The sequence below is a fragment of the Nyctereutes procyonoides genome, unplaced genomic scaffold (genome assembly GCF_905146905.1).
Source record: "Nyctereutes procyonoides isolate TBG_1078 unplaced genomic scaffold, NYPRO_anot_genome, whole genome shotgun sequence".
NCBI classification, from domain to species: domain Eukaryota; kingdom Metazoa; phylum Chordata; class Mammalia; order Carnivora; family Canidae; genus Nyctereutes; species Nyctereutes procyonoides.
The window spans coordinates 7,697,899-7,712,170 of NW_026575144.1; the positions used below are offsets into that span (position 1 = coordinate 7,697,899).

The following is a 14,272-nucleotide window of genomic DNA, read 5'->3' on the forward strand; positions in this document are numbered from 1 at the left end:
AATATAACATGCATAAAATACAACATGCTTAAAAAGACAACTATTGTGTACTAATAATAAAATATATTGAGACATTAAAGACTAAGGTAAATGGTTTAAAATAGTAAAACACAGAATTTAAAATAACAGTAAAAAGATTCTTACAGAGAAATTTAACAGCAGTGTAAAATAAGCCTAAGAAAGAGGCAAATGCTGTGCAGAAAAACTAAAATGCCATTTACAAAGGGCAGAGAAGGAAAACCAGAAACTAGGATTGTCCTTACTGCAGATAGATATAGCTGCTATTTTTTCTGAAGCCCAGGATAATATATAAAAATAATTAGTAAACTATACTCACATCAGTTAAGGAAAGATCAAGAGTGGGCCTAAATGAGGCGGGAGAGAATATTAGCAATAAAAAAACCTCACTTCAAAGTTGTCTAGATAGTGTTCTTTAGAGTGAATTTCTGACCGGCTTACCCAGGCAACAAAGCAAGTTGCCAATGTTACTACTTATAACATGTCAGTAATTCTACCACTGGAGGGAGTCTGGTTGCAAATTCTTTGATGTGAATTTTACTCTAATAACTTCATTTTCTCTGGGAATGAATTAGAACCCCTACCAAGAATATGAATTGGTTTAACACAATCTGATGACTTTAAAGCTTTTTGTTTGTTTCTTTTAGTTTTTCTTTTCTTTTTGTTGTGTTCCATGCTCACTAATTAAAATTTTACACCGTCTCTATAGGCATATCTGGGTCAAAGAAATGAATCCAGAGGTCACATGCACTAATACATATTTATCCTTAGAAAAAAAAATCCTAAAGAAAAAATGTTAAATCAAGAACAGAAAGTTCTGATACAAATACCTAGCCAAAGCAGGTATCAGAGGTACAAGGCACATGAAATGCAGCAAACAGTAGGTTTGACATAGAAACTGAAAAAAGCTTTTAGGATTAAGGCTGACAAAGATATTATGATGGGATAGATAAATATAAGCAAAAGATATAGTATCGTAACTATGGCTTTAAAGTTGACTATTTTTTTTTAGTTAAGAATTTACAGTTTCCATTGTCTATTCATGAAATTTAAGTGACATAAGAAGGATTTACTGAGTCAACAAAACACAACTGAAATGAAAAACAAAGATCTAAACATTGGACAAAAAATAAATAAATAAAAAGCAGTAGTTGAACTCAATGTATGTGGAGAATAATAATCCACTTACAATAATAATTATTCTCTATTTTGTGTCAAGAATTATAAGAAATGACAGAGAATACTTCATGTCATGGTTTTAACAATCCTACAGACTTGACATTATTATAACCATTCTACGTGATACAGCTTAAAGCTAAAAACAGGTTAAGTAATTTGCCTAAGGTAATATATCTATCAAGAGCCAATATTCTGTCAGAGGTCTGTTTCTAAAATGCTATTGCCACTATCTATGGTATATGAATGTCAGTGGGACTGAGCAATGATTACCTTGTATTTTTGTACTATTAAAGGGAACAGTTATTGGTATTCTTTCTAGATATCTGCTTCAGAAAATGTCCTTAAGGATTATTTAATAGAGCATTGTGCTAACTAGTAAGCATTTCTGTGTTATATTTCCAAAGTTAAAATTTGTTTAATTCACATATCAGTAATCATAAAAAAGTCACAACTGATTTTATAATTTAAGTAGGTATGACAAAATCAAAATTAAAAGGAATTTTTTAATACGTAAAAAAAAAAAAGAAAACCTTGCTTTCTTTTCCTTCACAAAATTATTGTTATACACAAACACATGGGAATCTGTCAGGTTCTCTCCCTGCATTTCCCTTAAAATGTATTCCCTTGTTGAATAGGATCATAAACTCCATAAACTGTATCTAGGCAGTCATAAAATAATCATGGAAATAATACTTGCTAAACCTAGGAAGCCTTGGGGGTGGATTTAAGTGCTATACAACAAATTAATTTTGTATTTTCTTCCTTACTATTATAGCAAGAATGCAGGGAGATGGATGCATACATCTTTCCCTTTCAGCAAGGAAAGCTTGTGTGTGTGCATAAAATACATGTATTAGTTAGATCATATATATACATACACACACATACATGATTTTAAGAATAATGAAGATAAGTAGAAGTAATGCAGAGTTCTATGTATGGGGTTGGGCGCTCTTCTGTCTCATCACAGGTCAGTTAGGGTCTGAAGTATCTTATGTGAAAACTGGAAACGGGGTCCCATAATATCAATGCTTCCTGATGAGTAATGTTTTTTTCCTTCAACTTCTTTGGAAAAATCTTCAATTAAAGTGTATCATACGTGCAATTTGAGGATACTTCAGCACAGCAGAGATGGAGGAACAGAAGCACTCCTCTATTTGCAACAGAAATTACAGAAAGTACTAGATCTACAACATATCTTCAGAGATTTCCTAATAGAAGTCTATTCAGATCCTCATTTTGAACTACAAGTAACATGTAGGCAGGGACCATCTACTATCAACCAAAGCACACATGCCTAGGATAAATAACATGTGTGTAGAAGAACCATCTTGCCTAATTAAAAAAAAAATCCAATTATATGACCATTGGATTCTATTCCATATTCTTTCAATTGTTAAATACTTGGAGAAACTATCAAAAAAAGGAAATACTTCGAATTATTGCTAATTATGTAAATGGATTAATTTATAAGAAAATAGCAAGTGAAAGGAAAAAACGTACAAACCAAGGAAACATAAGAAAGACAGTTTACCAGCAACTATAACTCTTAGTGGATGAAATATGCAAAACATTGTAAAATTTAAAACACCTATAAGTGGAGAGAGTAAAAGGAAATGTATTTCTAAGAATATTTCCTCCCATTCTATCTACTTCCGAGAAATTAATTTGAGCTCATTTATCACCAAATTCAGAGTAGAATAGAGAAAAGTAAAAAGCAAACAAGACACGTACTTTTATAATCATAAAATTATGAAAATTTAGCACTCACTATGTACTTAAGCATATTACAGCGCATCTGCCACATCCTAATCTTTCTGTTATATATTTAGTACATGAATGAGGCCTAAGAGAGAGAGAAGGGAGTAAATAATACCTAGCTGAAAATTTCTCAGTGTAAGAGTATGATAAATAAGGTCTGCTTGACAAACTTAATGCAACATTTTTTTTATTGTTCTGCAAAAAAAAAAAAAGACCAATATATTTTGGAATTGACATGCAAAGTCACAAAATAAAAAGTTAGGCATTTAGTGACATCTCTACACAAGCTATTCCTAATTTTTACATGTTTTTTAATAGAAGAGTTAGCTCTTTGTATTTGTTGATACATTTTATAAAATGAAACCCTATTAATCTACGTCGAATCATTAGAAGCCTCAAATAAGTAATTTTCATAGATGCTGCTAAGTGCCAGCACCCCCTCCATTAAATGTTACATAATTTGTTCATTTTGCAGGATTCATAATGTGAACTGAAACAACCAAAAAATATTACCAAAATAAAAAAGCTACGACTCTACAAGAAGAGACCACATATATGCAGCATTAGTTTTGTTCCTCTACACCAATTCTGTAAACTTCATAAAAAAAAAAAACAACTTAATTTTCCCTAATATCTTTGAAAATGTGGTAAATGCAATCTTAAGAATTAAGATTACTGGGTTCTGAAGAGCAACTATGAATCGCCTATTTCCATTAACTATAGTAATAAGCTTTTGATAAATCACTGAAGTAAATGAAAATCTACTTTTACTAGATTCTTGGTTTTCTGTCAAACCAATCTAGGAAAATCAAAGCATTTACAATGGTAACACCAGAAAAAGTCATTTCATGAATAAACTAAAACTCATATGATTTCCTATGTGGTATATTAAAAATAATTTCTAATAGTCTAATGATACAAGTCTACATATGGCATGGCAAAATGATTACTTTTTTTCAGATACCATAAATATATGCACCTATTACTACGGTAATCTAAGGATAAAGGAATTATAAACAGCTTTTGCAAGAGTATTTACTTGTCCACACTGTACCTTTTTCAGAAATTATTTAAAGTGGCTTTGGCTTCAAAGGTCAATTATTCTGTCTTAAGTTTATCATAAACAGAAATTCAGTGTTCAGTTGTCCTAAACTATACTGCATAGCAATGCCTCACCAAGTTATCATTTAAATGACTTTGGAAACAAGACCTTTGCTCTGTATTTGGATAACGCACTGATAAATTTTATGGCCTTATTGTGAGCACATTAGTATTTCTACATAACCTTGGCTAAAAAATATTTTTAAATCATCGTCTCCATACGCTGTTAATCACTGATTCCATTTATAGCCAAAAATGTTCAGGGTCATCCTGACAACATGTAAACTGTTTTTCCCTTGTCAGATGTCCAATTTTACAATTATTTGGCCAATCAATCACTAATCAGATGACTTCTTTTTAACAAATGAAGTTTTATTCCACATTACTGAAATAGCACTGACTCCAACTATTCCAAATAACACAGAAGCACTACAAGCTACCCAAATTGCACAGTGTGAGCTGCTTCTCTCTAACGCTCAAACCCGTCCGTGTTCAACCACTTCCTTCTTTCCGAGACTGCCAACTTTAACAATAAGAGTAAGCTATATGATGTCAGGACACAATGGTTAGTACTCGCCACATATTCTGTACCACAGCAAATATATGAGGCCACTTCTTTAGAGATTTTTGACAGTTTCTGAATCACAGCCCAAATCGCTACGCTTGTGGCTGTCCTTGGTGCTGAAACGCACTCCCCCGCCCACCCCTCGCGCCCCTTCTTGAAAAAACCGTCATCCCAATCCCTCTTTGAGGGCATAAAAAGACCAATAAATGTGGGGGAGTCTGAAGAGGAGAGGTTTAAAAAGGAAATGATAAGTTTCTGGGCTGGAAATGCTAACTAGCGTGTGCGGTGGAGAGGAGAAGGAGGGGTGCCAGAAGCAATCGGAGGGCGTTTCGCCTTCGGTTCCGGGAGAGCGGTGGAACCTGGAAACCCGGACTGCGGCACGGTCGGAAACGCCTGGTCCCGGGCAGGAGCGGCGGGCGGGAACGGCGCCCTCGCCCGGGCAGCCCCTGGGCGCGGGGCCAGGCGGCGAGGACGGCGGGCGCGCCGCGGCCGGGACTGAGGCGACTCTCCGCGCCGACGCGCGGGGCCCGGGGTCCCTTTGTCGCTAGCCTCCGGGGGAGGGAGGGTGAGCCGAGGGGAGCCCCACCTGTATTTATCTGCACGGAGGGACTACAAAAGACCCTGACGCCGGGGCGAGCAGGGTCGGCAGAGTCGGGGCGGCCGCGGCGCCTGGCCGCCGGCTCGGCCCCTTTCCTTCCAGCCCCCGTCGCTCTTACCGTCCCGGTCGCACAGCTGAATGGCCTCCAGGCTGAGGTTTTTGATCACCTCCTCACAGGGGCTGGTGGGGCTGTTGAGGGAATGATCCAGGCGCGGCACCTCCATTTTTCCAACTCCCTTCTCGAGCCTGCCTGCTTCGTATCCAGGCTCCCTCGGTGGACCGGGTGGGAGAGGAGGGCGGGAAAGGGAAGAGGAGTGGCGGCAGGAGTGGAAGAGGCCTGAGACCCGGCTCCGACGCGCCGAGGCTGGGCCCCCGGGCTAGAGAGCCGCGGCCGAGGCGACAGCCGGGGCAGGAGCTCCGGAGAGTGTGGGGCTCCGAGAGACCGAGAGGGACCCGGCGCGATAGCTGGAGGCGCGCGCTCCCGGCGGGGAGGGGACGCGTCGCGCGGGGAACGTGAGGGAGAAGGCGCGGCGCGCGCACGCGCGTGAGAGGACGCGCCCACCTGCTGGCGCGCGGCGCCCTCCTCCCCCCGCCCTTCCACGCGCACGCGCCCCCTGCCGCCCTAGTGCCTCAGGCCCCGCACGCAACTCCCGCGCGAAGTGTCGGACGGCAGAGCGCGCGGAAACGGCGGGCGGTTGCGGGTGCGGCGCGCTCGCCTCGCCCTCTCCCTCTCGTCTGTGAGGGTGGTTTGGCCTCCTTTCCCTCGTCACAGGGTCAGCCGGACCCAGGTTGGCACTGGGGAGCCTGCACGGGGAGGTGAGAGGGAGAAGATTGGGTTTCGTGAAGGACTGGAAAATTACGGGTCCCCATCCTTTGTATGGGGGCCTCGGGGTTCCGGAGCGCGCGCGGTGCCTTCCCCCTCAGGGTCCCGGGCGACTCCCCTCCCGGGCCCTGCTGGCGCAGCCGGGCGTTCCTCGGAAACAGCTGCGTCTGTGGGAGAGATGAGCGCGCTACCCGAGGAGTGGCGGGGTGTAGGGACGGAATTTTGGTCATCCCGAAGGAGGGGCAGACATGGGAATTCACAAGTGTCAGAAAGGTGAGGGAATGAAGAGATGCCAGCCAGCCTGCTGGGAAGACACACGTGTGCTTCGGGGCTGACAGCCTCTCAGTCTTTCAGCCATCGCGGTCTAGCTTGCCTCATTCATTCATTCATTCATTCATTCGTTCAACAAATAAGCATTAAATGTTTATTTACTGTGTGCCGGGCATTGTTCTGGGCGCCAGCGAAGGGGGAAGAGAAGCACCTGACTGACCTCATGGATAAGGAAAGATCCTTTCCTAATGGAAAATGTGCCTCCTCAAGTTACCTTAAATTTGCCCATTCTTTTTAATGGCATTTAATATTCTGCAGTGCACTTAGTGGAGGTGAAAATGTTTTTGAAATAAAATAGATGTAGGTCACAGCCTATTGACCTCTGTTGCCATTTGCTTCTTTGGAATCGTTTTTAGTCGCTGTGCTGTCTTAGAATCAAAATAGTGTCCGCCCCACTCTCTTCTTTTTTCGGTGTGTATGCTTGTTTAGAAATTAAGGTTCCTTTTTATTGATTTTCCAATTTCGAACGTAAATGTTATCCAATAAAGTAACAATTTACATACGGATTGCTGTATGCTACCCTTTCTAGTCATCTCCTTCTAGCCATAACATGACTAAATCTAGTTAATTGAAACTTCATAAAACAGAAGGACCAGCTGAAGGTAAAATAAGCTTGTGAGAAAACTTGGCACACCTGCAAGTGGATAAAAATCTGTGGAAGATAATTGGGTATTTTAAACTGAAATGTCCTCATTATCAACTTAGATATTAATGAAGATGGATCTCCCTCTTGTAGTTTGAGAGAATTCTTGTGTCAGGGTAGGGTTGTCCCCAAGGAGAGGATAAATTATTAGTTGTCAAGAAATTTGACAAGATGGCACTTATTGGTGAATTTCCTGTGTTCTAAAACCTGGCTCTGGAGGAGTAGAAATTGATATTGTCAGCTAAGCCACAGTGGGTTCATCTTTCAGAGTAGTATCATATTTACAGATTTCAAAAGGAACCATGCAAGCCAGATTACCAATTTATTGATTTACAGGTGAGAAATATAACTCATATATAAAATTAAAGCTATAATTCACACAGATATTTGTTAAACACCTGCTATGTCCATGGACAATATGCTAGAAGTTGGGAATTTTTAGTTCAAATCTATTAGGAAACATAGACATTGAAAAAGGGAAATTATAATATTATGAAAGGGGAATCATGGGAACTTGTGAAGTACACACAGGGGTCCTAACCTAATCTGGTTAGTCAGGAAGGTCTTTAAAAGGGTATTATTTAAAGGGAACAAGAAATTATGGAAAAGCTTTAAATGGGAAATTAGCATGATTCAGATTTGAGGGCCAGAATATTTGTGTAATGGGAAAAGGGGTAATGTTTTAAGAAATATTGATGTGAATTTCTGGGTATAATACTTATTCAATCCAAGGCATCTTTCTGCTAAGGATGTAGGTTATTACATAAGAAATAAAAAACAAAGAGTTTTGACATTCAGCATAAGATTTTTCTAAGCAAATTGGTAGGCTTCAAATCAAGGTATTGTCAAAAGATAAAAATATATGTTTATGGTTTGGCATATCAAGGCTGGGCCTAGTGGTCAAAATGATACAGTTTATCCCATAGTGAAGACAGGATATCCCAGGCCACAATAACGGCGTAGGCCAGAGTTCGGTATAAGGAAGACAGTGGCTATGAGGTAGGTAAAGTAGAGAAAATTCTATTCTCTTTGTCTCAGAAAATAATGGAAAAGAGGTAGAAATGCTAGAGGATGGCAACTAACAACATTTTTACTCATTCACACATTGAGGATGTGAGATGAGAGGTTGTGGCTTTAGAAATATCCAGATAGGTAGAGGTAAACTCAAGGACAGAAATTTCTGCCCTAGTTCTTAGATCTTTGGAATGATAACACCTGGCCAGGCTAAGGGGGACCACATTCAAGTAATCTTGAATGTAATCATTCAAGGCATCATTGTTAGGCAGAGGGAGGACAGGAATTTACTTTACAGAACTGTTGAAAGTTCCTGTATACTCAGAGGGTAGTTGAGAGCTAGCCAACCTGCTGTGAAGCCTTATTTTAGAAGCAAAAACTGCAGAATAGACCTTTTAGACTAGTCTAGAGTACAAGAAGATGAGATTTGTCAGTCTTAGAGATGGCTACCAGGACCTGACCAAACTGAGAAAACACAGACTATGAGTTTCTCTAGCCACCAACTTCAAGTGAAAGACCAGGCATAGAAGGGATGTCACCACCGAGACCAGAGGAGGCAAATGACATTATTCAAATCCAGTGACCCTTTGTCCCAGTGCTTTAAGGCCATGGAAGCTCTATTGTACTAATAGTCCCAAATACCATCTAAAATAAAATGTAGGGGAAAAGGTAAAAACCTGAAAGACTGAGGATCTTACCTAAAAAGATGGATTTTACTCTGAAGGGGTAAATAAAATACTGATTAAAATGATGATTGACTCTAGGTTCCTAGATTTGACTAAAAATACAATATTTACCTTCCCCTTTGTATTAGTGAATGATGTTTCATGAAGATGATCGTATAAACTTTAGATGAAATGAAAATTCTACCTTTTCTTTTCATATCTAAGTTTCAGTGTAATTGCAATCCTCATATACTTACATCATTTGTAGCTTGAGGTGGCCACTATTACAGCCAAAATATTACTATTCAAAGTCCAGTTCAAATGGTGCATTCTCTATAAAGATTATTCCTTATGCCAAAAATCTCTGAATAATCAGGCTCAAATTTGAAAAGGACCTTAAGTATATCTTAATGTAATCCTGTACACAATGTTGACATCCCTGACGAGAAACTGTCTATTAATATTTAGTAAATTACAATTCTCATGAAGTAATCTTACTCATTCTGAACCCAAACATGCCTCCTATAAGATCAATACAAGGGCCTTCATTTTTCTCCTCTGTCATTCAAACACAATAATGGTAATCCTTCTTTCTTCTGCTGCCCAAACATATTCAATTTTCTGACTAAATACTCCTAGTTCTTCCAAACATTTCTGATAATTACATTGCTCTGAGTCCCTGTACCACTTTGGGCACTCCCTTCTGGATAGATTTAATTTTTCTAAGAGTTCGTGGGTGAACATACCTATGATATGGAAAGATATTAAGACTATAAAGGGAAACAAGCAGTCTATCACCATCTTTGCTCTATATGCCAGACATAACACAGCCCAGGAGCACATTAGCTTTTCTGATGAGATATCAATCTGCTCACACATCTTGAGCTTGCTATCATGTAAAACCTATACTTATTCCTTGAACAGTTCTTATTTCCCCAGTGATATAAATTTTAAGCACATATTATAGTATTTGCACAGAGAAGATACTCAGTAAAATTTGTTAAATTATTTGATTGAACTTCAATACTTTGAATGTGTTTAATTATATTGCTGCAACTGCCTAGAACATTATCAGACCCAAAGAAAAACGGTCACAAAGTCCTTTCGATAAGCTTGTAAGTACAGAGGTCATTCTTATATAACCCACAGCATTAGGCACAACTCAAATTTTTATGGCTAGGCAAAAGGCAAAGAATGAGAATCAAAACCATAGGTAGAAGCAAACTCCATATTATATATATATATATATATATATATATATATATATATATATATATATGAAGGAGTATTTTTTTTCTCTCTTTTTATAACATTACCATAATTTTTTTCCTAAGCCCTTATAAATGGTAGGGCAAAAGAAAACTCATGATTGACAAGGTTGAAAGCAACTCAAATAATCTGAATTCTTTATCTTGACTCAACTTGTGCCTGACTTGTGAAAATCAAATGACATAGTGCGTATGCAAGTGTTGTATGAGCTATAAGTCATCTCACAGAGTTAGAATAGTATTATTATGGAACACTAAGAACACCATTAAGAAAATATATCTGGCCAGTTTTACAGTAAAAACTTCTGGAAATATTTTAATAGCTATTTAAAAACATTAAGAACTTCTGTATTTAGAATAGATTTATGGTTTAGTGTATTGAGCCCTTATAAATTATGTCATATTTGTTTGCTTTTGATTTTATGTCATGGTAGATTTTTTGCCAAGCTCATAAGCAAATATTCAATATTGAATCTCTTTCCAGTATTTGATTTCTACATTTCTAATTCTATATCATCAAACAGTTGTGAGATATGGTAGAGAACTATGATGACTTGGTCCAAAATTTATGCTAATAAAATTAAACTTGCTTGACAATTTAACTATCCTGGACTGTTTCTCTTTGAAACCCCCAGTTCTGCTCTCATTTTCAAGAGATGACCTCTCTCTTTTTTCCTGGAGAAAACAATAAAAGCAGAGTGAAGTTTCTCATTTGTCCTTATCTTTAGCTCAGTTGGTCCTGGTAAAACTCGCTACTTTTCCTTCTCTCATCTGTACTTTACATTCAGTGCCTGTGTAATGCAGGATAGAGTTGTAAGCTTCCTATTTTTACTCCCTCCAGCTGCTTCAGTATTTTTCTTTCCCCTTTTTTATCTTTAAACATTACTAAATCTCCTTGATTTTAAAATTTATCTTACTTGAACCAGTTACTATCTAACTTCTTAGTATTCTAAGGTATGTAAGAAGCCCGTTATAAATTGTGCAGTGCTATATAAAACTGTTATTCATTGCTTCCATTTCTTTTTAATCTTTACACAATTTATCATCTGTCTCCACCACTCTGATTCTTACTCTTCAAATGTCGTCTTTAGATTTGGTGAGATTTTTCACATCACCAACATACAGGCCTTTTATCATCTGCATACTCTTTGATATTTTAACAGTTTATTTCTGCTGAACTTCTGTGGCACTGAACTCTACTGTATCTCTTCCTACATGTGTGCTTAATGTTTATCAACTCTAGCTTCTAAGCTGCCCTCTTGAGTGTAGGTGTTCTTTAAAGTTCAACCTCTGACATTATGTTCTTCCCTGTTTAAAGCCTTTTCCTCTGAGAATGCATGCATTTCCATGAATTTTAATGTCTTTTTTTTATTTTATTTTTTTATGTCTTTTTAATGTTGAAATTCTCACCTTTATTATCAAATTCCTATTTCAAGTCCATAACTATAAACAAAAGTCATTATCCTACTTCCAACTAAGGAACATTTTTATTTACATTCCCATAACCATTTCTAATTAATTCATTCCCCAAACTGGTTCCCTTTTCTAACTTTCTTTCCACTATACTGACTGGCAGCAGTATCCTCTTAGTCACCCAGTCACACAGCTTTCTGATTTTCTCTTTTCCTCTTTAAATCAGACTATCCTCAAAACAGTTAAAGTTTTGCAATATTTCACGGCCATGTTTTTCTCCCTGACTTGGAGGTATTAGTATCACATTTACATTTTCATCAGTTTGACCAGAGTGTTGAAATTACCATGTACATAATCTTCCTACTTCCTTTCTTTCATCTACACTGCTATGAAAATCAACCCACTAAAACATTTTGTTAATTAGAACTTGCTCAATAAATTACAGTGGCTACCTATTTTTGTTCTATAGTTAACTGTGAGCTACCAAAGCTTTTTGGGCAGGTATATGACAATTGTAAAGTAGTATTATGTGATTAATTTCCCCATGTTTCATAGGATGAATGGAATGGAGGAAGACAGGAGTTTAAGAAATTATAGTGCAGGAAAGAAATAATACAGACTAGAAAAGTAGAATTAGTAGTGGAAAAGAAACAGTGGATTTGAGAGAATGATGTGTTTCTAAGATTATTTAAAATCACAAAAAGAAGTCCTTTATTATTCTGATATTTTAGAAGATGATTTGTTCACTCATAATACTACAATTGGATTTTAGCTTTCTTTAAACTGACTGTATGCACATCTCTGAAAATACATCCTCATCAGAAAACAGCTCTGTGAGTCCAATGCTAACGACCTATAGAGGAAACCAGATGTAGTTCCCTGGTATTATCAATCAAATGACAGAAATGGTCTAATTCTTTCTACTCACTTTAAGTACAACCTATTGGAAAATAGAAAAAAAAATAAAAAGATTACTCAGTAATATCCTCTAAATGATGGTTCAGTACCGTGTATGTATGTATGTACATTTGAAATCAATACACACTCTTGAGTGGCTGTTAGATTTTCTGTGATGATATAGAGACATTGTCCATGCCGAAATTTCTCCCTACCCCAAGTTATTGCTATTATCCTAAAATGCAGATAAAGAGAGTTGTTTTTCATTAACTAATTTTAGCAAGAGGAGAAGACATCATAAAATTAGCCAGTAGCTATTCATAGGAGGGGCTTCAACTAGAAATAGTGAAGGCCATGGAGACAACACAACTCTAGGTATATCTCAGAGATATTGCAGGTATGGTTCCAGGCCACCACAATAAAGGGGATATTGCAATAAGGTAAGTCAAATTATTTTTTTGCTTCCCAGTACATGTAAAATTATGTCTCCACTATACTATATTAAGTGTGCAATAGCAATATGTCTAAAAAATACAATACCTTACTTAAAAAGTGCTTACTGATCAAAAATGCTGTCCATAATCTGAACTTTCAGTGAGTCATAATCTTTTCATTGTTTGACGGTCTTGCTTCAGTGTTGACAGCTGCTGACTAATCAAGGTGGTGGTTGCTGAGTGTTGGAATGGCTGTGGCAATTTCCTAAAATAAGACAACAATGATGTTTTCCACATAGATTGACTCTTCCATTCACAAACCATTTTTCTATAGTATGCATTGTTGTTTGATAGCATTTTATCCACAATAGAACTTCTTTCAAAATTGGAGTAAATCCTCTCAAACCCTGCTGGTACTTTATCAACTAAATGTATGTAATAGTCTAAATCTTTTGTTCTCATTTCAATAAATTTCACAGCATCTTCACCAGTAGATACCATCTCAAGGCATCACTTTCTTTGTTCATCCATAAAAAACAATTCCTTATCCATTAAAGTTTTGTCATGAAATTGCAGCAATTCAGTCCCATCTTCAGGATCCCCTTCTATTTCTGGTTTTCTTATTATTTCTACCACAACTGTAGTTTTTTCCTCCATTGAAGTCTTGACCCCCTGCAAGTCCTCCATTAGAGCTGGAATCAATTTCTTAAAAATCCTCTTGGTGTTGATAATTTGACCTCTTCCCACAAATCACAAATGTTCTTAATGGCATTTAGAAGGGTGAATATTTTCCAGAATGTTTTCCATTGACTTTACCCAGATCTATCTGAAGAATCACTATGTATGGTCTTACAAAATGTATTTCTTAAATAATAGGATTTGAAAGCCAAAATACTCCTTAATCCATGGGCTGCAGAATGTGTTGTGTTAGCAGCCAAAAAACAACATTAATCTCATTGTCCATTTCTATCTGTCTCATTGTCCATCGCAATGTCCATCTGTCTTGGATGAGCATGTGCATTGTCAATGAGAAGTAATATTTTGAAAGGAATCTTCTTTTCCTGGGAAGTGAGTCTCAGCAGTGGGCTTAAAATATTCAGTAAACCATCCTGTAAACAGATGTGCTGTCATCTAGGCTTTGCTGTTCCATTTATAGAGCACAGGCAGAGGAGATTTAGCATAATTCTTAAGGACCCTAGGATTTTCAGAATAATAAGTGAACACTGGCTTCAACTTAAGTCACAAGCTGTGTTATTCTCTAAAAAAAAAAAAAAAAAAAGATCAGTCTGTTCTTTGAATCTTTGAAGCATTGACTTCTCTCTCTCTATGAAAGTCCCAGATGACATCTTCTTCCGATAGAAGACTGTTTCATCTACATTGAAAATCTTTTGTTTAGTGTAGCCACCTTAATGAATTATTTTAGCTAGATCTTCTAGATAACTTGTTACAACTTCTACATCAGCACTTGTTTTTTAACCCTAAACTTTCATGTAATGAAGACAGCTTAATTTCTTAAACCTCATGAACCAACCTCTGCTAACTTCAGACTTACCTTCTGTAGTT

General features: G+C 37.5%; 1 protein-coding gene across 1 annotated transcript in view; it reads right to left on the reverse strand.

Annotated features, from left to right (window-relative positions):
* PHYHIPL (phytanoyl-CoA 2-hydroxylase interacting protein like) overlaps nucleotides 1-5,694 on the reverse strand; it is an 85,170-nt gene extending 79,476 nt beyond the window's left edge. The window contains exon 1 of the mRNA XM_055308966.1: nucleotides 5,341-5,694. Coding sequence (XP_055164941.1) covers nucleotides 5,341-5,446 — 106 coding nt within the window. The 5' untranslated portion in view covers nucleotides 5,447-5,694. The remainder of the gene's footprint in view (nucleotides 1-5,340) is intronic.
* Between the last annotated feature and the right edge of the window lie 8,578 nt (nucleotides 5,695-14,272).